This window comes from Phacochoerus africanus, chromosome 12, assembly GCF_016906955.1.
Source record: "Phacochoerus africanus isolate WHEZ1 chromosome 12, ROS_Pafr_v1, whole genome shotgun sequence".
Taxonomy (NCBI): Eukaryota; Metazoa; Chordata; class Mammalia; order Artiodactyla; family Suidae; genus Phacochoerus; species Phacochoerus africanus.
The window spans coordinates 44325975-44351647 of record NC_062555.1 but is presented as its reverse complement, the minus strand read 5'-3'; the positions used below and the strand labels follow the sequence as shown (position 1 = coordinate 44351647).

At 40.8% G+C, this 25673-nt stretch overlaps 1 protein-coding gene across 1 annotated transcript in view; it reads right to left on the bottom strand.

Annotated features, from left to right (window-relative positions):
* RAB18 (RAB18, member RAS oncogene family) overlaps positions 1-12745 on the bottom strand; it is a 34554-nt gene extending 21809 nt beyond the window's left edge. The window contains exons 1-2 of the mRNA XM_047754527.1: positions 12502-12745; positions 7478-7533 (exon numbers count right to left, since the gene is read on the bottom strand). Coding sequence (XP_047610483.1) covers positions 7478-7533; positions 12502-12569 — 124 coding nt within the window. The 5' untranslated portion in view covers positions 12570-12745. The remainder of the gene's footprint in view (positions 1-7477; positions 7534-12501) is intronic.
* Positions 12746-25673: the final 12928 nt, after the last annotated feature.

The window sequence follows — 25673 nt, the reverse complement described above, 5'->3', positions numbered from 1 at the left end:
AAAATACTGCTATCGACTCATGTGACAGGAATACAATAGATCAAAATATTCTCTGAAAGAATAAATTACCACTGAACATAACATTGTAAAAATCTCTGCTTCTTCTCAATTTAAGATTTACTTTGCTGCCAAGTCCAAGACTGATTTTGTAAACTGACCATGGGCTTTTAATGTTAGTCTTTATTCAAAATATTTGTTGATTCCAAACAATATGGTACTGGCACAAAAAAAAGAAATATACATAGTTCGGTGGAATAGGACAGAAAGGTGAGATAAATCCACGCACCTATGGTCAATTCATCTATGCCAAGGGAGGCAAGAATATACAATGGAGATAAGACAGTTTCTTCAATAAGTGGTGCTGGGAAAACTGGACAGCTACATATAAAATAATAAAACCAGAACATTTTCTAACACCATATACAAAATTAAACTCAAAATGGATTAAAGACCTAAATGTTAGACCAGATGCTAAAAAACTCTTTGAGTAAAACATAGGTAGGACACTCTTGACATAAATCAAATAAATATTTTTTTTGATTCATCTCCTAGAGTAATGGAAATAAAAATAAAAATAAAAAAATGGAAACTAATTAAACTTAAAAGCTTTCTGCACAGCAAAGGAAACAATAAACAAAACAAAAAGGTAATCTACAGAATGGGAGAAAACATTTGCAAACAATGCAGCTGACAAGGGATTAATCTCCAAAACATATTGAGCTCATACAGCTCAATATCAAAAAAAAAAAAAAACCACTCAATCAAAAAATGGGCAGAAGATCTAAATAGTTATTTCTCCAAAGAAGACATACATATGGTCAACAAAAGGCAGCACAGGAAAAGATGCTCCACATCACTAATTATTGGAAAAACACAAATTAAAACTACAGTAAGATATCACCTGGTCAGAATGGCCATCATCAAAAAGTGTACAAATAATATATGCTGGAGAGGGTGCAGAGAAAAGGGAACCCTTCTGCACTACTGGTAGGAATGTAAGCTCTTAAAACTACGTAGAAAGCAATGAAAAATAGCCTATCAAAACCTATGGGATGCAGTAAAACTTGTTCTTAAAGGCCCTCTTTATTAAAGAATAAAGATTAGGAGTTCCCATTGTGGCTCAGAGGTTAACAAATCCGACTAGGAACCATGAGGTTGTGGATTCAATCCCTGGCCTTGCTTAGTGGGTTAAGGATCTGATGTTGCCATGAGCTGTGGTGTAGGTCGCAGACTCGGCTCAGATCCCGAGTTGTTGTGGCTCTGGCTCTGGCGTAGGCTGGCAGCTACAGCTCCAATTAGACCCCTAGCCTGGAAACCTACCTCCACATGCCATGGGAGCGGCCCCAGAAAGGCAAAAAGACCAAAAAAAAAAAAAAAAGAATAAAGATTAGGAAGAAAAGAACTTTTCTTTCTTTCTTTTTTTTTTGCCATGCCCACAGCATGTGGAAGTTTCCAAGCCAGGGACCAAACCCATGCTCCAAGCGGCTGCAGTGACAACACCAGATCCTTAAGCCACTGTGCCACAAGAGAACTCCGAGAAGATACCTTAATACTTATTCATCTTAAGAAACTAACAAAATAAACCAAAATAAAAGTAGGAAGGAGAAAGAGGGAAGAAATAAAGCAATTCCTCAAACATTACTTGACTGTCCTAAGAAACTAGAAAATCTGAAGGGTTGAAATGGTAAAGAAAGTATCAGGATGAGACTGACCCAGAGGAAATGTAACCTTTACAGAATAACTGCAACAGTATTTAAGTGAGCAAAGACAATTTAAAAAGATGGAAAGCCCCTTCATTTAATAAACCAGTATAGCTATAATACAAAGCTCTGGTTTTTTAAAAATATAAAAAAGGAGAGACCATCTTATGTATAATAATAGATACAAAAACTCTATTAAATAGTCAAGAGAATCCAGAAATATGTCAGACAAGATGAGTGAAGACTTATCTAGGAAGGCAAGGACATCTCAGCATAAAAAGGTCTATTAGCATGAAAAGGCATATAAAATCACAACCTTTCCTAATAAAGCCTCTAAGTAAAATGGAAAAAAGAAACAATTTATATATGATGAAGACCATTTATCATTATTCTAAATAAAGAAATGCAGAGCCATTTTTATTGCTTTGTTCCATTTTAAATGTTTACTAGAATGAAATTATATGAGATAGTTCTACTTTTTTTTTGGTCTTTTTGTCTTTTCAGGGAGCACCCGTGGCATATGGAGGTTCCCAGGCTAGGGGTCTAATCAGAGCTACAGCTGCCAGCCTACACCACAGCCACAGCAAAGGGGGATCCAAGCCACATCTGCGACCCACACCACAGCTCATGGCAACATCGGATCCTTAACCCACTGAGCTAGGTCAGGGATCAAACCCGCAACCTCATGGTTCCTCGTCAGATTTGTTAACCACTGAGCCACAATGGGAATTCCAGTTCTACTTTTATTTGAATTATCTCACATTCCCAAATGTTTTAACAAGTTAATGTAATGGCATTGAAGATGTATAAACTACCTTCCATTTTAATTAAATTATCTTCTTGTGAAGGAAGACCAAACTATAAGGTAGCTTGTGGATGGAACAGATTTGATATCTGTCCTCTGAAGCCAAAGAGCCATTGGTATTTTTAAAAAACTTACCAAGGGAGTAACATGACTCAATGATCTAAGTCAACCAACAACAGCCTAACTTTAGTTGAAATGTATCAACCCTAAAAAAACACCTTCACATATTTTAAAAATTGTAAGTCTTGCAGATTAAGAAATATCTCGTGAGCCTGTCTTCATTTGAGAACCAGTTTTAAATTTTCTAATTTTTTACTTGGAAAAAGGTTTACTTAAAGCACTGTTTTATATTCAAAGGCTACTTAAAGAAGGTAAATTTAAAAAAACAAAAAGCATGAAGTAAATTTAGCCTATTTAATAAGACTATATAAAGTTAGTGTAACTACTTTCTATAAGGATTCTAACAACCATGCTTAAATTTTAACCAGTTGTATCTATGCAGCTGAGTAAGTACCTCAGACCTGATTGAGTACCATCATATGGCCTGGCTATAGCAAGAAGAGAAACCTAATGCCTTCCCCCCACCCCCACCCCAGCTACCCAACATTCCCATGTAACAAGTAAAAATATGGTCAAAATATTCTTACAATTTTGTATGTATTTATACATTTATTTTTGTCAGAAATGTTACCTTGGATCATATCATTAAATATTGGTTGTATTTCATTATGTTTCTTCTTCTGAAACCTCAAAAAGACATGTAATTCCTTTTCTGATTTCCCTAAATATCACTTTCTTGCTCTAAACTCTTTATTGTGTTTTCCAATCTTTACCGTCCCTTGTAACCAATTTCCCCTTCATTTCAGTGACGGTTTTGTTTTCTTATTTATTCTTCTTTCCACTCAATCAGTTCATACTGTGTCTTCTCATGTAGTCATACTATGTCTTTCCTGACCTCTTATGTCACTGTTTAGTGCTCTCAGTGCTAAATATTTCCACCAAGGGTCTTAAATTCATGGCAAAATGTTTGGTTCTATTTTCATCTTCTTTACAGCAATATTTTTTTTCTGATGAGTCTTCTTCACTTGTTCTTTTTCTGTTTCTTTCTTCCTTTTTGATTCTTGAATGGTGGTAGTGGCCTTGAGCTGGATTCTCTTTGCTGTCATTGTTGAAAGTGCTGAGCTGTTCCTGGACAAGGTATTTGCAGGAGGTTCATGCAGAAGGCCACAGTGGCTCAGTTCTGCACCAGCAAAATTTTGTCTTCATTCAGGATTTTACATGAGAATCATTTAGTTTTTTACTTCTCAACATCCAAAGGAGATAGGCAGCCTTGAGGTTTTTCACAAGGCAAAGACATCTCCTCCACTGCTACAGAGATGGATAAATTCAAAAATGCTTGTCTAGGAGTTCCCATCGTGGCTCAGTGGTTAACAAATCCAACAAGGAACCATGAGGTTGCAGGTTCAATCCCTGGCCTTGCTCAGTGGGTTAAGGATCTGGCGTTGTCATGAGCTGTGGTGTAGGTTGCAGATGCGGCTCAGATCCCGCATTGCTGTGACTCTGGTGTAGGCAGGTGGCTATAGCTCCAATTAGATCCCTAGCCTGGGAACCTCCATATGCTGAGGGAGTGGCCCTAGAAATGGCAAAAAAGACAAAAAAAAAAAAAAGCTTGTCTATGTGACTCCTTGTTTAGCTTCACTTCCCCAACTTCCTATGATCAAACCAGATGGAAGGAAACTCCTGCCATTAGCTTAGGAAACCTGCTTTACTTTTAAAAACAAGAGATCAGGTTGTGCATTTCAGAGGGGGCCTCTGAGTTCCACAAAGCATCTCTTGCTGGCTCCAAGCTCTGCAGCTGTGGCATCCTCTCCACTTCTTTCCACGGGAAGTCTGCTTAGTCTCCACTGCTCTGGCAGCCATTCCACATATTCTTCGGCTTGGTGTTTAGCTGCCTTCTAGTACAGTGATCATCGGGTTTGTGATTTAATTTCCCCCCTTTTTATTAGTCAACTGCCAGAAGCGAAAGAAGAAAATGTCAACTTTATATGGTACCATCTTTGAACTCAAAATCCAACAATTACCTTAAAAGAACATTTCACGGAGTTCCCATTGTGGCTCAGCAGCCACAAACCCGACTAGTATCCATGAGGTTGCAGGTTCAATCCCTGGCCTCGATCAGTGTTACCATGAGCTGTGGTGTAGGTTGCAGACTTGGCTCAGATTCCGAGATGCTGTGGCTGTGGTGTAGGCCAGCAGCTACAGCTCAGATTCCACCCCTAGCCTGTGAACTTCCATATGGCATGGGTGTAGCCATAAAAAGTCAAAAAAATAAAGATTATTTTATACACGACAGAAACTTGAGTGTCTCACTATATTACTTAAAGATAAAGGTGTGCTTTCCTTACTATTACACTGCAAGGTAAATGCTAATTTCCCACAAACCACTAATTTTCATAAGGCCATAAAGAACTGAGCTAATTATTTTTCTTTCAAAAACTCATGTGTATACTGGTTATAACCTAGGGCAGAAAACTGTCTGATGCCAAAATGTAAAAGATTCTAAGACCCAGGGCCCACTGGGGGAACAAATTACGTATATTCTCATCAGTATGCTGCAATCTTAGTATTTGCTCTTAAGGCAAAGTCTTTTCAGGAATAAAGACAACACATGATCTGACATTCTGCAAGTCCTCAACTACATTTGGTTTCAAATGAAGACAGTTTATATTATATATAAGGCCATTCCCTTAGTAAAAATATTACTTCTAGACAAGCTTATTTTTCTGCCAGTTACTGTTCTATTCCCTGCTTATCCAATACCAGGTATGTTCTGAGCAAAATCAAGTTTTAATAATTGTTTTAAAGAAGCAAATAGGAGTTTCCGTTGTGGCGCAGCAGTTAACGAATCCGACTAGGAACCATGAGGTTGTGGGTTCGACTCCTGGCCTCACTCAGTGAGTTAAGGATCTGGCATTGGCACGAGCTGTGGTGTAGGTTACAGATGTGGCTTGGATCTGCCATTGCTGTGACTGTGGCGTAGGCCAGTGGCTACAGTTCTGATTAGAGCCCTAGCCTGGAACCTGCATATGCCACAGGTACCCGCACTATAAAGACAAAAGACAAAAAAAAAAAAAAAAGGCAGCAAATAATATAGATGCACAACCAAATTAAAACAGATTTTTGAATTACTAGTGTTTTAAATGATTCCCTTTTACACATAAATCTGTAGATATTAATATATTGTAGAAAAGCTAACACCTAATATAGTTTATTGAACAATTAGAGGCACCATGAGTTCATAGTAACAGGAAGTAACAGAGAAGAGCTCGTACTTACAGAATTCTAAATAAAAAAAAAAAATGGAAATGGAAGGATGGAATTTAAAAAACCACCTCTTGACAATCACCACAGCTGGAATGACAGGATGACCCTTCACAGTGGAGAAGCTTGGTGTACGTCACCTTAGGAGCCAAAGTCCCACTACCAGTACTGGTACCAATACACACTATGCTCTGATAAGCACTTCTGAGGAATCCCTGCCCAAAATGCACAACCTGAATCTAACCATGAGGACACACTGGACAAATGCAAAATAATGGACCTGTATATGCTCTTCAAAAATGTCAAGACCAATAAATAAACAAATTTTTAAATAAACAACCAAACACGTCAAGGCCATTAAAGACAAAGAAAGGATGAAAAACTGTTCAGATTAAAAGAGACTAAAGAAAAAGGACAACCACATTCAATGTGTGATCCTGGGCCAGAAACATTAAGACATCAGTGGGACAACTGATGAAATCTGTCTGTACACAGGAGAACTGCATCTATGTATATTTAGGAAATACACATTAAAGAACTTAGGGGTTAAAGACATCAAAGATATTGTCTGCAATTTTTTCTCAAGCAATATTAAAAAAACAAGAATACTGCATATACGTACATATAGAGAGAATGATAAAGCATATGTCATAAATATTAACATGTAGGGGATTTGAGTAAGATATACAAGAATCTTTGAACTAATTTTACAATTTTTCTTTTGGTGTGAAATTATTTAACAATAAAAAGGGGAAAAGTCAAGCCAGTTAATAGAAACACTTTCTTTTTCCTAATAATAATACCGGAATCAGCTGTCTACATTCTACTCATCAGCCATGTAATTTTAGAGCTGGAAGAAAAATGTATTCTCTCACCCAAATTCCTAACTTGCAGATGAAGACAATGGAGTTAGAGACTTGCTCAAGATGACAACATTCAAGGCAGAGCCAAGACTATCATCCCGCTCTGACTCAGCTCCTTCTATTACTGCAAGCTGTCTCTTGTATCTGTACATTGTCATCTGCTCCCTAAACACGTGATATCCAAATATTTAGCTCTGTCTTCCCATATATGCTAATAAGCTGGTGTGTCAAACCACTTTCAGGCAATCTAAACTACATTTTTAAAAGGCATTTAGGTATTAATCTTCTAACAATCTTTAATAACTAATATCAATAAATATGTTGAGTTCAGAATACATGCCAGATCCTTCATAGAATCCTTAAAATACAAAGTTAACACACTCCATTGTTGGTGATACTGCTGGTCCAGTACGATGGAGACAAAGTCTGTATTACTGATCATTATAACCCACCTCTCAGGACAGTGCCTGTTACACAATAAACATTCAAATAACTGTATGCTGCTAAATAAAATACAATCCATAGACAGGAATGCATATACAGATAATTATAATACCTACGGAGTTAACAAAATACTATGACACAACAGAAAAGGAAGCTATTTTCACTTGGTTAGCTCTACAAAGGCTTCAGAAATTTAATGATAATGAAGTTAAGACTTGGAAAGACAAATAAGATTTCAACAGGCATAGAAGCAATGGGGTGGTGAGAGGATAGGTAGGGGGAGTTAGACAAAATAGCCCAAAGGCAAGAAAATACTCGAATTTTCTTTTTAAACACAGGCTTACCTATTGTTGCTGCAAGTTCTGGATCAAAAGTATCATCTGTGAACCTCAAGAGCAGGCTAAAAGAGATTTAAAAAGACAGATTAGGAATTTGGCTTTTTCTTCTAATCATTTGCTAAATGTTCATGATTGTCATATTTTTGTTACAAGTTAGATGCAGGTAAGAACAGCTGATGTAGGGAGTTCCCGTCATGGCACAGTGGTTAACGAATCTGACTAGGAACCATGAGGATGTGGGTTCGATCCCTGGCCTTGCTTAGTGGGTTAAGGATCCAGCGTTGCCGTGAGCTGTGGTGTAGGCCGGCAGGTGTAGGCCGGCAGCTGCAGCTTCGACTGGACCCCTAGCCTGGGAACCTCCATATGCCACAAGAACGGCCCTAGAAATGGCAAAAAGACCAAAAAAAAAAAAAAAAACCCCCCAAAAAACAGCTGATGCAGTCTGCTCCTGGAAATACTGCCCCAATGCAGGTATATACAGAGGAATTAAATTTTTGGAAAGGCAATTAAAGAATCCCAAGAGCAAAGCAGTTTACTAGAAAATATATTCCCCATGCTCCCTGCTCAATTTCCCAAGTGTGAAAATAATTGTGTGGGTTTTTTAAAACTGAATTGGTATGCCCTCCTGAGAAAATGATATTAGCAACATGTCACACTTTAACTGACATGGACTAAAGGGGCAAAAACAAGTCTCTTGGAATGCAACAAATTAATTTTTTTAAAAATTCTGATGCAAAATCCACTGTGAATTGAAGTCAAAACAGGAAAGTGTGGAGTTCAGCATCCTGAAACAAGTAGTAAAACCATTGCCTAAGTGGAAAGAAGAGACACAGTAAAGAGTGAAGACAGAAAGGTGATGGGATGGCCAGAGTAGGTATCCTCTGGCAAATGCCCAGTAAGGTATACGAAATCAAGCAGCCAACAGGTAGCTACCCAAAGCTTTCAAAGAAAGGAATGGCAGGAACTGCTTTGCATTTTGAAAAGTTAACGCTAGCAAAAAAAAAAAAAAAAAGGCAAGAAAATCAACAAAAGACAACTGCCATGATTATAGTTAGGAGATAATGAAGGACTAAGACTAGAAAATGGTAAAGAAATTAGAAAGGAAGGCGTGAAATGCAAGGAAAATACACCATAAGAGTATTCCAAGATTTTGGCTCCCAGGATTATTTTAATATAAGGCAGAAGCGTCAATTACTAAAAGCTCTTCAGAAATAAAATCTAAGCTTTTGTTAAAGCCCAGGATTTGTAAAATTAATCAATCTCCTTCCCATTATCTCCTAAGGAGGACAAAACTGTTCTACTGACCTGTCTGCATTAATAAAAATCAAGGCAATAGCTATCACACATCTTAATTGCAGGAAAGAAATGTATGAAAACTCCCATACATTGTAATTACTGCTTCTAAAGATTTCTTTTTTTTGTCCAGAGGGTATATACTGCAAAACATAATGACCTCTTAATGGTTTCCAAACCCAGTGTCATTAATTCTGTTTGAAGGATTAACTCTCCCTTTTCTAGTTTTGCTTTTTGTTTATCATAAAACCAGCCACCACAAAAGCAAAGTAAAACATAAGCAAAATAAAATTGTAGATTTTTCTACTTAACACTGAACCCTCTTGCCTATAATTTTACTTAGCTCCAACATGCAATTACGTGACATGCAATTAGGTGACAGCACTAATAAACAACTTAAAAGACAACTCATAAAGATTTTCTTGGAGTTCCTGTCATGGCACAGCAGAAATGAATCCAACTAAGAACCATGAGGTTGTGGCTTCCATCCCTGTCCTTGCTCAGCGGGTTAAGGATCTGGTGTTGCCATAAGCGGTGGTGTCGGTTGCAGACACAGCTCAGATCCCAAGTTGCTGCGGCTGTGGTGTAGGCCAGCAGCTATACCTCCGATTGGACCCCTAGCCTGGGAACCTCCATATGCCAGGGGTGCAGCCCTAAAAAGCAAAAAATAAAACAAAGACTTTCATCTCTCCCCAACATTAAACTTTAAATTCATGAAAGTGAAGATTTCACTAAAAATCTCAGTGGCCCACAAATGAATAGAAAAGGTATGTATATACTTGATCACCTGAGAAAATATTATTACACAACTATGTAGTAATAACAGCATAATAATAATGTAAATAATACCAATGGTACTGGCTATCACTTACTGAATGTCAGCAACATGCCAGACAGTGGGCCAAGGGTTTTCTTACATAATTGCTAATCCTTACAACATCGCTTGTCTTTAATGGTATTTTGTCAGGAAAGGCAAGGGAATTGGTCTGGCGGAAAGGAACAAATTTTAACACAGGCCCTGGGTATTAGGCAGCAGATCTTAGCCAGTGGTGCACTGTTAGCTGGAAATCTAGTCTAAATTCTATGTATGCGTTTTTCCAGGCAGGGAGTCTATTTCTCTATTAGATTTTGAAAGGAATCCACAACCTGAAAATGACTAAGAACCATGCTCTAATGGACGTATGTTTAAGTTTTCATATTTTCAAAGTTAAAACAGCAAAATATTCTCTATGCAGAGCAATAGATGGAGGGAGTAACTACCACCATTCCACTTGGAGACCAAATTTATAACTCATCAGTGTCATTATGACAAATCTTCATTTCTTAATTTACAAATGAAACTGGCCGAAAGGATGGGGATATAAGGGGCACAGGAGGGACAGCAATTTAGGTAGCAGAAGGTCTCTTATAATCCCTTCCAGTTTCTGAAACACCATGCTACTTCTTTACTCGTCTAGATTCAAAGAAACAATCTTATAAATTTAAAACTAGATAGGGGCTGAGAGATTTCTTCTTCAACCTCACTTTTCAAATGAAGAAATGAAGGCCTAGAGAATTCCAGTGTCACACACAAGGTCACACAAGTAGCGGCAACAAGTTTCATAATTCTGATCTCCTGGCTGTTCTCACACATGCTTGTTATACTCCAAGTACAAAATAAACTTGAAAAATAACCCACTAACTTGAATGAGTTAGGACATTCTTTGCTATGCAATGATTTTTCAACACAAGTAATATCTCACTTCCACTAAGTCTAGATCAAAAACGAAAAAGAAACAGGAGTTCTCTTAGTGGCCCAGCAGTTAACAAACCCAACTAGTATCCATGAGGATTAGGGTTCCATCCCTGGCCTCACTCAGTGGGTTAAGGATCTGGCATTGCTGTGAGCTGTGGTGTAGGTCCCAGACTCGGCTCTGATCCTATGCTGCTGTGGCTGTGGCGGAGGCCAGCAGCTGTAGCTCCAAGTGGACCCTAGCCTGGGAACTTCCATATGCTGTGGTGTGACCCTAAAAAGAGAAAGAGAGAAAGAGAGAGAAAGAGAAAGAGAGAAAGAAAGAGAGAAAGAAAGAAAGAAGGAAAATAGAAACAATAGGTTAGATCAACCCTGTAAGATTATATCCGTAACAAATGTTTTCGTTTTTGTATTAACTCGCCTTAAAAAGCACAGGCTTCTAAAGTCATTTATTTTCACCTTATCCAAAAAGGTAAGTGGTTAATGTTGTTTTTCCAGAGCCTATCACATATACCAATAATATATATCTACCTAGAAAAATGAGCCAACTTTCTCCCTAAATGCAACCCTTTCTTCAAAGAGGTAATGGTGTTAAAATTTTGTCATAATAAGTCTCCACCAAGTTTTGAGAAAAAGTTTGGAGCAGATTAGATCCAAGTATGTTTTTTTGAGGGGAGGGAATCATGGAAACAAATAAATCCACTTAACAGATCTTACTCTAGAGGGAGAACTTGAATTATGTAAACACGGCACCTCCAGTTAACCTTTACCTAACTTTTTAAACCCTCAAACACAATACACAGAGGTTATGAAAATGATTTTACTCAGCCCTTTCATATACACAGACATACAGAAATCATACTATTTTGTTAACCCATGGTGTTTCATATCCTTTGCTATGTACAAATTCCTCACTCTTAATATTGTGTACATTAAATGAGGAAAACCATGAAAATGTATTGCCATGTTTTAAAAGTTTATAAAGTTCAGAACATATTACAGAAAAGATTTCAAATCTTCAAATATCTAAAAAAGTAAGACTTTACGAAGTGGTCTGAAAGTTGTTTATCAGGAAGTACAGCTAAAATACGAAATTGCTTACAGCTTCTGGAATTTGAATATTATTTAAAGATCAAAGCCGCCTACAACACAACTTACTCTTTTATCAGATGGCAAGGATTTTAACTTCACCTGGAGAACTGTTCTAAGACCAGGGTGATATCACAACTGTCTCCTGCAACACCCACGAGGCTCCAGATCTCCAGGGGCTTCTTATACTCAACTCTAACTATAGCCAACATTACTTTCCCCCAAGAAAGGGACGAGAAAGAAAACACACATAGTCTTGTGTTGTTTTATCTCTTTATGATGTGGCAGAAGGAGAAGTAACAAGAACACTCGATGTTTAGAAGTGGCCCACAGTTTACGCTCTAGCATCTTAGCCTAAAGTGAATTACTCAAGTAGTCAGAAGACAGATGAGTTCTTTCACAGCTGACTCATTTAACAAAAAAAAAAAAAAAAAAAGCGGCCGCGGAATGTCACCTACGGCGTCACGAAACTTCCTGTGTAGAACACTACGTATTCAGAGAAAGCCCGACAGAAATCTCACCGTGGTTTAGTGACAACTCTCCACTCGCGCGGTGACAGGCAGCCTGAGCCCGGACGGGCCGAGCGAGGCCTCGGCCTCGGCCGGACTCGGGCCCACACCCGCCCGCCACGCCCTGGGCGCCTCGGCAGCAAACCCGCCGGCCGAGTGGCGCCGTCCGAATTGCTTTCCTCTGGGTGCACAGGAAGAGAAGCGACCCAGAAGCCGGCCCGGCGGAGGCCGCGGACCCGGCGGGCGCGGGGGTGCGGGGAGCAGGGCCGCAGGCGCGAGGCCAGGCCGCCCAGCCCGACCAACGCCCGGTCGCCGCCGTTTACCGTTCCCGCCGCGGCCCAGCAGACAGCGACGACCCAAGCAGAAAGAGCCCCGCCGCCCTCACCACGGCCGCAGACCCGCCTCACCTGGACTTGCCCACGCCACTCTCGCCGATGATGAGGATCTTCAGCGTAGTCAGCACGTCCTCGTCCATCCTGACCCCGCTCCGCGCCCGCCTGGCCGCGCCGGTCCGACTCTCTCAACCCTTCGTGGGGGAGCTGCCCGCGCATGCGCAGCGCCCAGCCCCGCCGCTGCCTCCTTCCTTTCACACCGGGTGTTTAGGTTGCAGGAGCCCGGGACGCCCCAGATCCGCCTGGACGTAGCTCTGCGTCTGCGCAAAACCAGAGTCCCAGGCGTCTTTCTGGAAGGTAAGCCCTCACTTGCGCAAGCGCAGAAGGAGAGAGCCGGATGTGATTTCACCTACCTTGCAGGCTCTTGCTCCTCCTCAGCCGTAGCTTGACCCTCAACCTGTGGCTTGGGTACCTAAGAAAGAACTGAGTTAGGTCAGGGTCGATTAGTGCTCTTTTATTTCAGCAGCTGGTCCCAACAGCTGCATTGTTTGTGCTTGAAGGCAGATTGCCTTAATTTTAGGTATAATGCTTTATGTTATGTAGACTTTGAGCCTGTTTCCTAGTCAGCGGCAATAATACTTAGAATAATACTTAGAATAATTCCAGCTTCTTAGGATTGTGGGGAAGATTAAAGGATTGCGATGGCTCTTTGTAAACTGAAGTGTTTTATAAAAGGTGTGATCGGGTATTAACTTCCTGGCTTACCGTCTGTTAGATTGATGAGGACCTTTCGCTACATCAATTCATCTTCAAAGAGAGACATAACCTCAGGTAGATCAAGTACATGCAGACCCTCTGGTGGTGCAACTTCATCTATTCCTCATAAGAACTACTACACTGCAGCTGCAGGAATTGTGAGTACATGCTTTGTCTTAAGTTATAAATCTTAGTGAAGGCATCAAACCTCATGTATGGTAACTAGTAAAGTGCCTGGTACACGATAGACACTAAATAAACACTTTTTTGTATCTAATTATACTTGCAGCTAGTGCCAGGTACAATAGGTGTGTATTAAAGAATATATATGAATAAAATTTAAAATAAATTAATTTTTGTTAAATCCCTGGAAAAGCTCTTTCATCAGATATTCAAGTGGCTCCTTCACCTCCTTCAGGTCTTTGCTTGAATGTTGCCTTTTTAATGAGGCCTTCCATGTACAAAATTCAAAATTTGCAAATCCTTCCCACATTCCCTATACCTCTTTCCATTGTCTTTCTACATATCACTTACTGTCCTCCAATATATTATATATTTTACTAGTTTATCTTTCCACTGGCTAGTCTTCCCCAAGGAAAAGGGAAGCTTTATGAAGACAAGGATCTTTTTTCTGTTTTGTTATGCCTTCTGTGTCTAGAGTAGTTTCTGGCATCTAATATGCGCCAACTAAATATTTGTTGAATGAATTAATTGAATGAACATTCTGGAGTCCATTTCTAACTTTGGAAGGTGATGTCAATTGGACAACCTCAACCTCTCTTAAAATAGCCCTTGAACCTCAATCAAGTCTATCCAGCCTACTTTGGCTGTGGTATCAAGAGCTTATTAGTGAGACTCACAATATAGTCAAGCTCTTCTGCTCTAGGGCAGTGATTCTGCAAGTGTTGTCCCCAAATCCCTGGAGATCCCCTTCAGGGAAGTACACAAGATCAAAGTATGTTCATAATGATTCAAGATATTGTTTACTTTTTTCACTATTGTTCTTTAATACAACAGTGGCATTTTTGCAGAGGCTATGTAAAGTGTGATAGTAAAAGAGATTGAAGGCAGAACCAAACCTGAGAATTCAGCTACTTTCTATGAAGCCAGACATTAAAGATATTTGCAAAAATGTAAAATATGACCACTTTTTCAATATTTTTTGTTGTAAAATAGTTATTTTCATAAACATTTGTCTTAAGCGGTAATAGGTTTATTATTTTTGTAATGGAGTAATACATGTTTAAAATTCTTCAGTTCTAATTTCTGATAGAGTAAATATGAATAGTCATAGCCACATAATCAGCTCTTTCAAGTTCTCAATCATTTGTAAGAGTTTATATTAATATGTACAACCCAAACGTTTGAGAACTGTTGCATAATACTATTCATACCAAGATAAAAAAATTTAAATACCAAGCCTGGAGTTATTGATGCTGCTAGTAACACTGTTGACCTACTTTGGCAACACCATATCCTTTTGGATTTCCTCCTACCTCTTGGCTATGTCTCAGATTTTTGTGCAGTCCTCTTGCTCATTTTTAAACCTTTGTGTTTCTTGAATTTTGACCTAGTTTTATCGTCTTACTCTATACACTGCACACACATCATCTTCTTACATTTTCATGGTTTCCACATCCCACTAATGTTGAGTAATCCCAGAGTTATGTCTCTGATTGAGATTTCTCTCCTGAGGTTGAGACCAAGGTACCCACCTGCTAAGATATCTCCATGTGGGTGTGCCCAGGTGCAGAAAACCAAGCTCAACATGAATCGCACTGAACCCATTGTCTTCCCCTCTATACTAGCTTTTTCCTCCCAATTCATTTTTAAGGAATGGCATTCACACCCATTCAACTTCCCCAGCCTCACCACCTACAGCCAAACAGTTCTACTCCTTAGCATCCCTGAAATGCATCCACCTTCTTCACCACTACCACCACTGCCCACATCAGGTCATCACCATCATTCTTTTGCTGGATCACTTACCTTATCTGCTGGCCTTCCTGCCTCCATTCTCCATTTTTCTCTCCCCTCAGGCTCTTCCCTACACCTCAGCCAAAGAGCTATTCCTAAAAGGCAAACCTAGTCCTGCCATGCCACCTTTCACATGCGGCTCACTGCCCTTCCAGGTGTTTATTATCACAAGTCCTGATTATCCACCCAAGCTCATCTCTTGCATCCCATGCCTTGTACTCTGCGTACTGGACTAATTAAATTCCTTTCATGTTTTCAATGACCCAGGTTTTGTCTTGTCTCCAGGACCTTGCTGGTCTTTCCTCCTGGAGTCCTCTTCTGTCCCCTGTCCCCCACCCCATCTCTGTACAGACTCACACACACTTTAGCTTGAGCATCTCCTACTCATCCTCCATGTTCCAGCTATGGAGGTCGTTCCTCTGGAACCATTGCCCTGGCCTCCCAGGTCAGCCTTACATGTTCATCTTAGGTGTTCTGATGGGCCTATTGTGGTATGTACGCCACAGTATTATTACTGCATATTTAGTTGTTCATCCTCCTACCAGAATGTATGCTGCTGCTGTTGCTTTCTTTTTTTCTTTTTGGTCTTTTTAGGGCCATACCCACGGCATATGGAAGTTCCCAGGCTAGGGTAGAATCAGAGCTGCAGCTGCTGACCTGTGCCACAGCCACAGCAACACCAGCTCTGAGCCATGTCTGCGGCCTACACTATAGCTCGCTGCATCGCTAGAGCCTTAACCCACTGATTGAGGCCAGGGGTTGAACCCACATCTGCATGGACGCTAGTCAGGTTCTGAACCTGCTGAGCTACAGCAGGAGTTCCCAGAATGTGTGCTCCTGGAAAGCAGAATTGATTACTGCCCTGTTCATTGTTCCACCTGCAGCATGTAGTACAATGCCAAACATAGAGTTGTTGCTAAAATGTTTTTGGGTGAATATAAAAAACTCAAGTCAACCTCAGGAATTTGGAATAGCAAGATCTTCTTGTTTATTTGTACATACGTTGGGGTGTCTCTTGAATCTCTCTCTTGAACATTAGTGGAAGAAACTATTAAGGTACAACCATTAGGTACTTCTAAAAAGGAAGCAAGCATTGGTGCACAGAGAAGTCAGGATAGTATTTTGTTGTTCTAAATAGGTGATATAGACGATAAATGCTCTAGAAATTCATACTGGAGTAATTGGGTCACTGAAGCTTAGGGCCACCAGAAAAAGCTTCACCAGGAAGCAGGACTTGAACGGGGTACAGTTTAGACAAATATAAAAAGGGGGCAAGTCTTCAAGCAGAATGCATTTAGTATAAACAAAGGCATCAGGACTACATGTAAAAATATAATCTTTTAGGTGGATAAATCTGTCTATAGAGAGGAAGTATTAAGGAGCAGGCGGGAGTAAAGTCATTGTGGACACAGAATATTGCCTGCCCTATCAGCAAACAAAGGCTATTGCTGCCACCAAGCCCTCAGCCAGTGCAGCCACCCACAGAGAGTGTCCCCTGAGGGCACTCGGATGGGAAAGAACAAGGCACTGGCCCCAGATAGTTAGGGTGCACTATCATTCAAAGGAATGATTTCAATAAGCCTAGACTCTTACATCTTTTCATACATAGAAAAGCACTAAAGCACTAACCTTTTGGTGTTTGATCACCTGTTTTGGTTTTTTTGTTTTGTTTTGTATTTACGCTATTTTTTTATTGTAATCAATTGTTATTTCCCTAATACATTTTCTTTCTACTGTACAGCTGGCTGACCCAGTTACAAATACATGTATACATTCTTTTTTCTCACATTATGCTCCATCATAAGTGACTAGACATAGTTCCCAGTGCTACAGGATTTTTTTGTTTTTTGTCTTTTTAGGGCCTCACTTGTGGCATATAGAGGTTCCCAGGCTAGGGATCGAATTGGAGCTGCAGCTGCCAGCCTACACCACAGCTCACGGCAACGCCAGATCTTTAACCCACTGAGCAAGGCCAGGAATTGAACCCGCAGTCCTCATGGATTCTAGTCAGGTTCGTCACCGTCGGGCCATGACAGGAACTCCTGGATCCATCCTCTAATATTAATTCTTTCTGTCAAAAAAGATATAATCAGCTCAGAAGGTAACATCTAAGGAAATAATTTTAAGACCTGAAGTTTGGGATGCCCTGTGGGCAAGCACAGTATGTGGAAGGGATAGTAATTAAGAAATGACTTGGGAGTTCCCGTCGTGGCGCAGTGGTTAACGAATCCGGCTAGGAACCATGAGGTTGCGGGTTCGGTCCCTGCCCTTGCTCAGTGGATTAACGATCTGGCAGTTGCCGTGAGCTGTGGTGTAGGTTGCAGACGTGGCTCGGATCCTGCATTGCTGTGGCTCTGGTGCAGGCCAGCAGCTACAGCTCCGATTCGATCCCTAGCCTGGGAACCTCCATATGCCGCGGGAGCGGCCCAAGAAATGGCAAAAAGACAAAAAAAAAAAAGAAATGACTTGGAGGGGAGTTCCCATTGTGGCTCAGCTGGTTACAAACCGGATGTAGCAGTTCCTATTGACCTCTAGCTTAGGAACTTCCATATGCCACAAGTGTGGCCTTAAAAAGCAAAAAAGAAAGAAAGAGAGAGTGAGAAAGATAGAAAGAAAGATGGAAGGAAGGAAGAGAGAGAGAGAGAAAAGAAAAGAGAAGAAAAGAGGAACTTGGTGGTGTGATGGGAGGTGTTCACAGTATGCCCCCGGCAGCCAGCCCAGAAAGGGACAGAGAGGCAGATGAAAGATCAGATTTGGGCCATTGCCTTTTTTTTTGCATCTTTTTGCTGTTCCTCTCAGCCTCAGTGAAGAGACACCTAGAAACGCTGCTTGCAGAGTTCACCTGCTCTGAACAGGTACCAACACGAGCATTGTGACTCACTGCTTATATATGTATAGGGCTGCGTGCATCCCAAGTGCAGCAGGCCTTTGTGGCTACAGTTCAGGCGCTTCTGGTGAGAAGAGTCCTACTGCATTCCTCTCCTCCCTTCCCCTAAATTCCATTTGCCCCAGAGCAGAGATTCCCAACAACACCCCGCCTTCCAGATATCTCCCAGCCTCCATTGATATGCACAGGAACTTTAGTTTGCTGTCAAGGAGGAGTTCATTTCCTTGTTTAGTTTTTTGATAAGGCCCTGGGGACTTAGGAGAGATGGGTGAGAGAGAAGGTCCCTAAAGAAGGTAACTGGCCTCCCCTTTGGGCCCCTTGATGGGATTTCAGCCCCTAAGACAAGAGAGGTCGGGATCAAGAGCTGGAGTAGCCAGATTAGGCTTTGTTGCTTGATACAAACAATGCTGTCTCAAGGCCCATGGGACAGGAGAGCTCAGACTGGGAAGAGGGCCTTGAGTGTAATTCCACATTTGACCCCAGAACTGTGTTATAACTCACACAGTACTGCTTCCTACCAGGGGATTTATTTTACTGGAAAAAGGTGTGCTCATGCCTGCCCTCGGACTTCAGTGCTGTTATCTCCACACCCCACCATCCAGAAGCAGCTGGTCTGATGGGCTATGGTGTGATGGTGCCAACAGGATGACATCCTGTAAGGTTGGGGTGCTGTCCTACAGGATGCAGTACAAACTTTATAAACCAGCAACCTGCAAATGCTGCTTTGCTAAGAGAATTCATGTTCCAGAGGGAGCGTCTGACCTTCCGAGTTTAGATTTCTTGTTCCTCCTGCATGGCTGCTACCCCAGCCGCAGGTCTCACTGGGCCCTTCCCCTTCAGGTCTAGAGTAGAGAAGACTTTATTAGTCCCTTAATTATAGTGTCTTGAGATGCCTGAGTTGGATTGTTCCCTGCTGGGATCCTGATGAATGCAGCCATTCTCTTCACCTCTTCATGGAACTCAGCACCTAATGTTATTCCCATTTTATAATTAAAGAGACAGAGCCACACAAGGTTGAAGTGATTTGCCCTAGATGCTAAGGCCAAGAGGTGGAGATTGAACCCAGCTGTTCTAATAGACTTCCCTTCCTCCACATCCTCACCGTAAAACATGCACACTTTACCTAGGGCTGGAAGAGGCTATTTGCCCAAATCAGTGCCCAGTGGTAGGAATGGGAGTCCCAACTCATCTGGTTATTTTCTAGTTTCATCTTTTAACCACCAAGAAGCGAGAAAGGAAGAGAAACTAACTTCAGAGAACACTGATTAAGTGGATATGAGTCTGTGCTATTAAAATCTTCGTGTTGTGCTTATTTTCACCATTCCCTAGGGCTTCTTAGACATTTCATATTGGTGATAATATTTTCAGTTCAAAAGGACCTGTGGAGTTCCTGTCGTGGCGCAGGTGGTTAACGAATCCGACTAGGAACCATGAGGTTGCGGGTTCGGTCCCTGCCCTTGCTCAGTGGGTTAACCATCCGGCGTTGCCGTGAGCTGTGGTGTAGGTTGCAGGCGCGGCTCGGATCCCGCGTTGCTGTGGCTCTGGTGTAGGCCGGTGGCTACAGCTCTGATTTGACCCCCAGCCTGGGAACCTCCATATGCCGCGGGAGCGGCCCAAGAAATAGCAACAACAACAACAACAACAACAACAACAAAAAAAAAAAAAAAGGACCTGTGATCTGTCTGATATTTGAACATGGGGCATAAAGGATGGGCCACAACTCAAGGTAGGCAGGAGATTTTCTTGAAGACATACTAAGTCAATAGTTAACATTTGGAGTAAATAATAAGATGACAACCATGGTGCCAATGGTTAACAGCTTAGATTACCAAAAGCCAGCAAGAGAATAAACTAGCAAAGTACCTCAACAGAGAATATACTGTTAGAGGTAAGTTTTTTGTTTGTTTTTTGTTTTTTTTTCTTTTTTTCTTTTTAATGCTTTTACCTGGGGAATATGGAAGTTCCCTGGCTAGGGGTTGAATAAGAGCCGCAGCTGCAGGCCTATACCACAGCCACAGCAACACCAGATCTAAGCCACCGCTGCAACCTATGCTGCAGCTTGTGGCAATGCTGGATCCTTACCCACTGAGCAAGGCCAGGGATCAAACCCGCATCCTCACGGACAATATATCTGGTTCTTAACCCACTGAGCCACAGTGGGAACTCCTCCAGCTCCCTTTTAAATGATGTTTGCACAATATAGCATTGTATTTAAAGTTAGTTTCTTCTAGACAGTATAGAGTTAGTTCAAGATATTTTAAATCCATTCTGACAACCTCCTTTTTAAAAATAGTGTATTTAGATGATTGAATTTGATGTGATTATTGATATGTTTGGACTTAGGCCTACAATGTTTTTCACTCCCTCTGTTTTTCATCCCTCTATTCCCCTTTCCTGACTCATTTTTGAGTTACTGAACATTTCTTAGTATCCCATCTTAATTTAATTGCTTTTTTTTTTTTGTCTTTTTGCCTTTTCTAGGGCTGCTTCCTGTGGCATATGGAGGCTCCCAGGCTAGGGGTTGAATTGGAGCTGTGGCCGCCAGCCTACACCACAGCTCACGGCAACACCAGATCCTTAACCCACTGAGCAAGGCCAGGGACCGAACCCACAACCTCATGGTTCCTAGTCAGATTCGTTGAACACTGCACCACGACGGGAATTCCAATTGCATTTTTATATTGTATATTTTTGCATAGTTTTTAAATGGTTTCTCTGAGGTGACAGTATACATACTTAACTTCTCACAGCGTAGTCAGCATTTCTCCTCTTCAGTGGGAATGTGGAAATCTTTACAAACATATAGATCTCCATTACCGCTCTCTTTTGTTCTAGTCATCTTATACGTTACCTCTGTATACACTGCAATCCCCATCAACCACTGTTAAAATTTTTGCTTTCAAACATATTTCAGAGAACTCAAGAGGAAAATAGTAATCTATTGCATTTATCCAGATATGTATCATTTCTATTGCTTTTCCTTAATTCATGGTATTTCAAGTGTCCTTATGGCATCATTTCTCTTGTCTGAAAAACTGCCTTTAGCAGCATCTTCATATCAAGTCTTCTGGTAATGAATACTCTTAGTTTTCCCAATCTAAGATTGTATATCTTTCATCTTCATTCCTGAGGTATATACATATATATGTATATATTTTTGTCTGTTTGTTTTGTTTTGTTTTTACCAGATATGCCTTCTTGAGTTGACAGTTCTCTTATCTCAGCACTTGAAAATTGTTTTACTTTTTTCTGGCCACTATGGTTTCTGATGAGAAATTCATAGTCATTTGAATCATTGTTCTTCTGTAGCCAATGAGCCATTTTTCTCTGGCTGTTTTCAAGATTTTTTTCTTTGTCTTCCGTTTGTATGATTAATATCATAGTGGTTATAAAGTGTCTGGGGTTGTATTTACTTGGATTTATCCCATTCAGGGTGTGCTGATTTTCTTAAATCTGTAGGTTTATGTCTTTTGCCAAATTTCAGAATTTTTAGCCAGTTTTTTTCTTTAATTTTTCTGTACCACTCTTTCTCCTCTCCTTTCAGGACTTTGTTGGCATGAATGTTAAACATTTTGCTATTGTCCCAAAGGTTCCTGAGTCTACACTCTTTTTTCTTTTCTATCTTTTTTCTCTCTTCCTACCTCTGTCCTTCTTCTGTCCTTCTCTCCAGAGAGAGCCACTTGTCTTTTTTTCTTTCTGACACCTATTCTGAATAACATGCATATATTGCTATTTCTAAGCTTGACTGTTTTAGACATTATCTGTTGACTTTTCTATCTTTTTTCTGTCTTCCTACCTCTGTCCTACCTCTGTCCTTCTCTCCAGAGAGATAAGTTGCTCAGATTGTTCAGATATATCATTTCTTCATGTATACTGGGTTTTTCCTCTGACATCTCTGCTCTGCTACTCATCCTAGCCAATGAGCTTATCATTTCACTTACTGTGTTTTCCCAAGCTCCTCCCTCTTGGTAATTTGACTAATACTTTCTAATTCCCCATAGATCCTTCTCAGTCCTCCAGCCAGAAAGTTAGGACTTTAGTTACTGGAATGCTGTACATTTTCATAACTGAGCCCATGTCCATGGTCAAATGATGGGAGGGCAGAGGGAGAGAAAAAGCATTTGGCCCTGATATCTTGAAAACTCCACTGAGTGGAAAGGATGGTTTTTCTCCCCGAGAATTCTGCCTGCTGCAGGCTTCTGCTGCCTCTGGCTGCTTTTGAATGCTTGGAGGCTGGGACGTGGGAGAACAATGAGAAGAAATCAAGGGAGCTAGATTTCCATATTCTCTCCGAGCTTAGAAGTTACATTTTCCACTCCTCACATCACCACCAGAGGATTTCTCCTGAAACTCTCTCTTTTTGTGCTCCCCTGCCCACTTTTAGTGCAATGAGCTAAGACAGGGAGATGTCAGAGTGGAAAAAAATGGTAAACTCACAGCTGGTTTAGTGGTATTTCAAATTCTGGTCTTCTTTTCGAAGCCATATGCTACCATTTACTTTGCAGAGCCCGCAAATAGCTGCTCTGTACATTCTTTCCAGGTTGAATAACTTCATTCAGTGGGAGAGGCAGGTAGAACATATTTTTTCCCTCTTAACTGAAACTGGACCCTTTGACCAGTGGCCTCTGGGTTTTGGAATTCCTGGCTCTCTCATTTACTCACAGGCAGGGCTAGAACTATTGAGGAACAAAAGATGATCAACCATGTCAAAAGCTCAAACTTCAATAGTACATTTTTCGTTAATACACTTAAGACATATGGATTGATTTTATGATATGCCCTTCACAATTCTTGATACACATGGAGGACATTGTCAGAATTAGTCCCATGCTATTCTCAACCCAATTAAGTTGTCAATAGAATGTCCACATAAGAATAGGCTGCCAGCCCAGTACCACATCAGAATCTCTTGCCCTTGGCTCTAACCTAACTGTACTTACATTAAGTAAGCCTATAGTTTCAGTTTATCAAGAGGCATTGACAAATGCGGAACATGGCAAGTCTGGGCCCCTCCTGACTCTCTTCTACCTGGAAACCCTGCGGAACTCAGGTCCTCTCTGCTCTCAGGTCAGTGTCTTCTGAGTATCCAGCCAGCTGGCCCCAGCCTGCATCCAGCTTCAGCCCTGCCAGCCCTGCTTCCTGGAGTCTGGGTCTTGTTCTTCTTTTTCTCTAGTTCTGAGATAATTCTGAGAACACCCTGGCTCTGGATCTATACTCCTGCTGTCCTCATCCAAAGCAAGCTTGTGTCCTTGTCCTTTAGATCAGGTTTTCCTGGTTAATTAACTGGACAGAATCTGTCTGCTTTGGTTGGTTTTGTTCTTTTATCACTAGAACAATTCTCCCACCTTCTGTTTGTGATACTTTTTGTATCTACTTTGTCCTTCGATACACTGAGTAGCATTTCAGAAAAGAATATTGAATAATAATAATACTGAGAATTGCTTTTTTCTAATTCCTGATTTTATAGGTGTATCTATAGTTTCACCTATTGTTTGTTATTTCTCATAACTTATCAACGTAATATATTATAATAATGGATTTTGTTACATTATTCTATGCTGAGATAAATCTTGATTGATTTTGGTAAATTATTCCTTTATAAACCATTCGGTTATATTTTCTGGCATTTCATTTATGTTTGCATATATAAATATATTCCTAAGTGAGACTGATTTATATTTTCCTATGTCACTTTCACTTAGAGATGAAAGAACACAACCATCATTGTTCGAAGATCATCATAGATATAGTATAGAGGCAATTCTTTGTGGAAGGGCTTGTTTTTGTACATATCTGCTATTTCTTCTTACCCCCAAACTACTACCCCTTCTTTTTGCTAGCACTCTCCTAATTTCCTTGGGAAATACCTCTTTTAATGTCATTGGGAAAAGTTGATGTCCATACCACCAGGTCTAGGAGGTGGCACATAACCAAGGCTGGGCTCATCAGCTCATTCCCTTGTTAAAGTGATTTCAGTCTTGGGTGGACACTTGACTCACGGGATGCAATCCTAGAATTCTTACTGACACTGTCAGAGGAGAGGATTCTCGTTTATAAGAGAGGCTGAAAGGTTAGGACATGGGCATGGAGTTACTGGGAGCCACCTAGCTACCATGAATACGGAAGCCGAATAAAAAGAGAAGCCAGGACCCAAAAGAAGAAAGCAGAGCCAAGATACGGAGACAGAGAGCTCCTCACCAACTGGATCAAGCCAATTACTCCCAGATCTGTTACAATGAGCCAGGAGTTTCCCCTTTTAAAGAAGATGATGATGTATTTTAAACATACAGATCATAGCAGAGAATATGATGAAATTCAGTTTTATCAAACTGTTAAGCATCCACAGTTTAGATTTCTTTAAAAAAAATCTTTTTAGGGCCACACCTGAGGCATATGGACGTTCCCAGGCTAGGGCTGAATTGGAGCTGCAGCTGCTGGCTTACACTACAGCCACAGCAGATGCCAGATCTGAGTTGTGTCTGCAACCTACACTGCAGCTCACAGCAACACTAGATGCTTAACTCACTGAACGAGGCCAGGGATTGAACCTGTGTCCTCATGGATTCTAGTCAGGTTTTTTACCACTGAGCCACAACAGGAACTCCTAGGTGTTCTTAAAGGATTAAAGACAGACTTGAGACACCCTGTGATCTTCTTACGGCCCCTCCCTCTCACCTCAGAGACAATTCCTCTCATAAATTCAGAGTTTATCATGGCAATGCATGACATTATATTTTTACTGCCCATTTATATCTTTAAACCTTTAACTTTTTTACAGGTTTTTTTTAACTTTATAATTTTATCAAATTATACAGATACGTCTTCTAATTGACTTTTTTATTCAATGTCATGTTTTGGAGATTAAGCTGCAGAGTTTAGTTCACTTAAAGTGCTGAGTCTCAAATTCCATAAAGCTAGGTATTCCTCATTCTTGCTCTGGTGTTTCTGGTATTTTGCTAGTTTATCTTCTTTTCCCTGAAGCCAGGCTGGGTTTGGGTTTCCCTTCCTTATCAGCCAAAGAGTCCTGACTGATCCATTCAGGAGGCATCTTAAAGTCCCCCGTGTTTTTCTCTCCTCAACGTGATAAAATCCCAACCATCAGCATCAATCTTGGTTAAGGCATTGTTTTTGAAAGGCTCTCATAAAATAAAGGTATATCCAAGAAGAGCCAAAGACGAACTTATCACATTTTGCATTGAGCCTAGAACTGTTGCTACTTTGATTAGCTATCTCCTGAAAAAAGATAGGACCCTGGGTTGAGCTCAGTAAGCAGCCAACTTCACAGGAGACTCTGAAGGAGAAAGGCTGACCTGGGGGAGATTCCGGGGATACAGGGTTGGCCAGAGGAGCACTGGGCTCCTGAGATGGGTTAGCAGCTTTGCCTTAGAGGAGGAGACAACTTTTTTATGAAAGACAAGAAGGTCTACGGGAGTTCCCATTGCAGCTCAGTGGTAATGAACCTGACTAGTATCCATGAGGATGTAGGTTCAATTCCTGGCCTCGCTCAGTGGGTTAAGGATCCAGCATTGCTGTGGCTGTGATTGTGGCCAGCAGCTGCAGCTCTGATTTGATCCCTAGCCTGGGAACTTCCATATGCTACAGGTTCAGTCCTAAAAAGGAAGAAAAA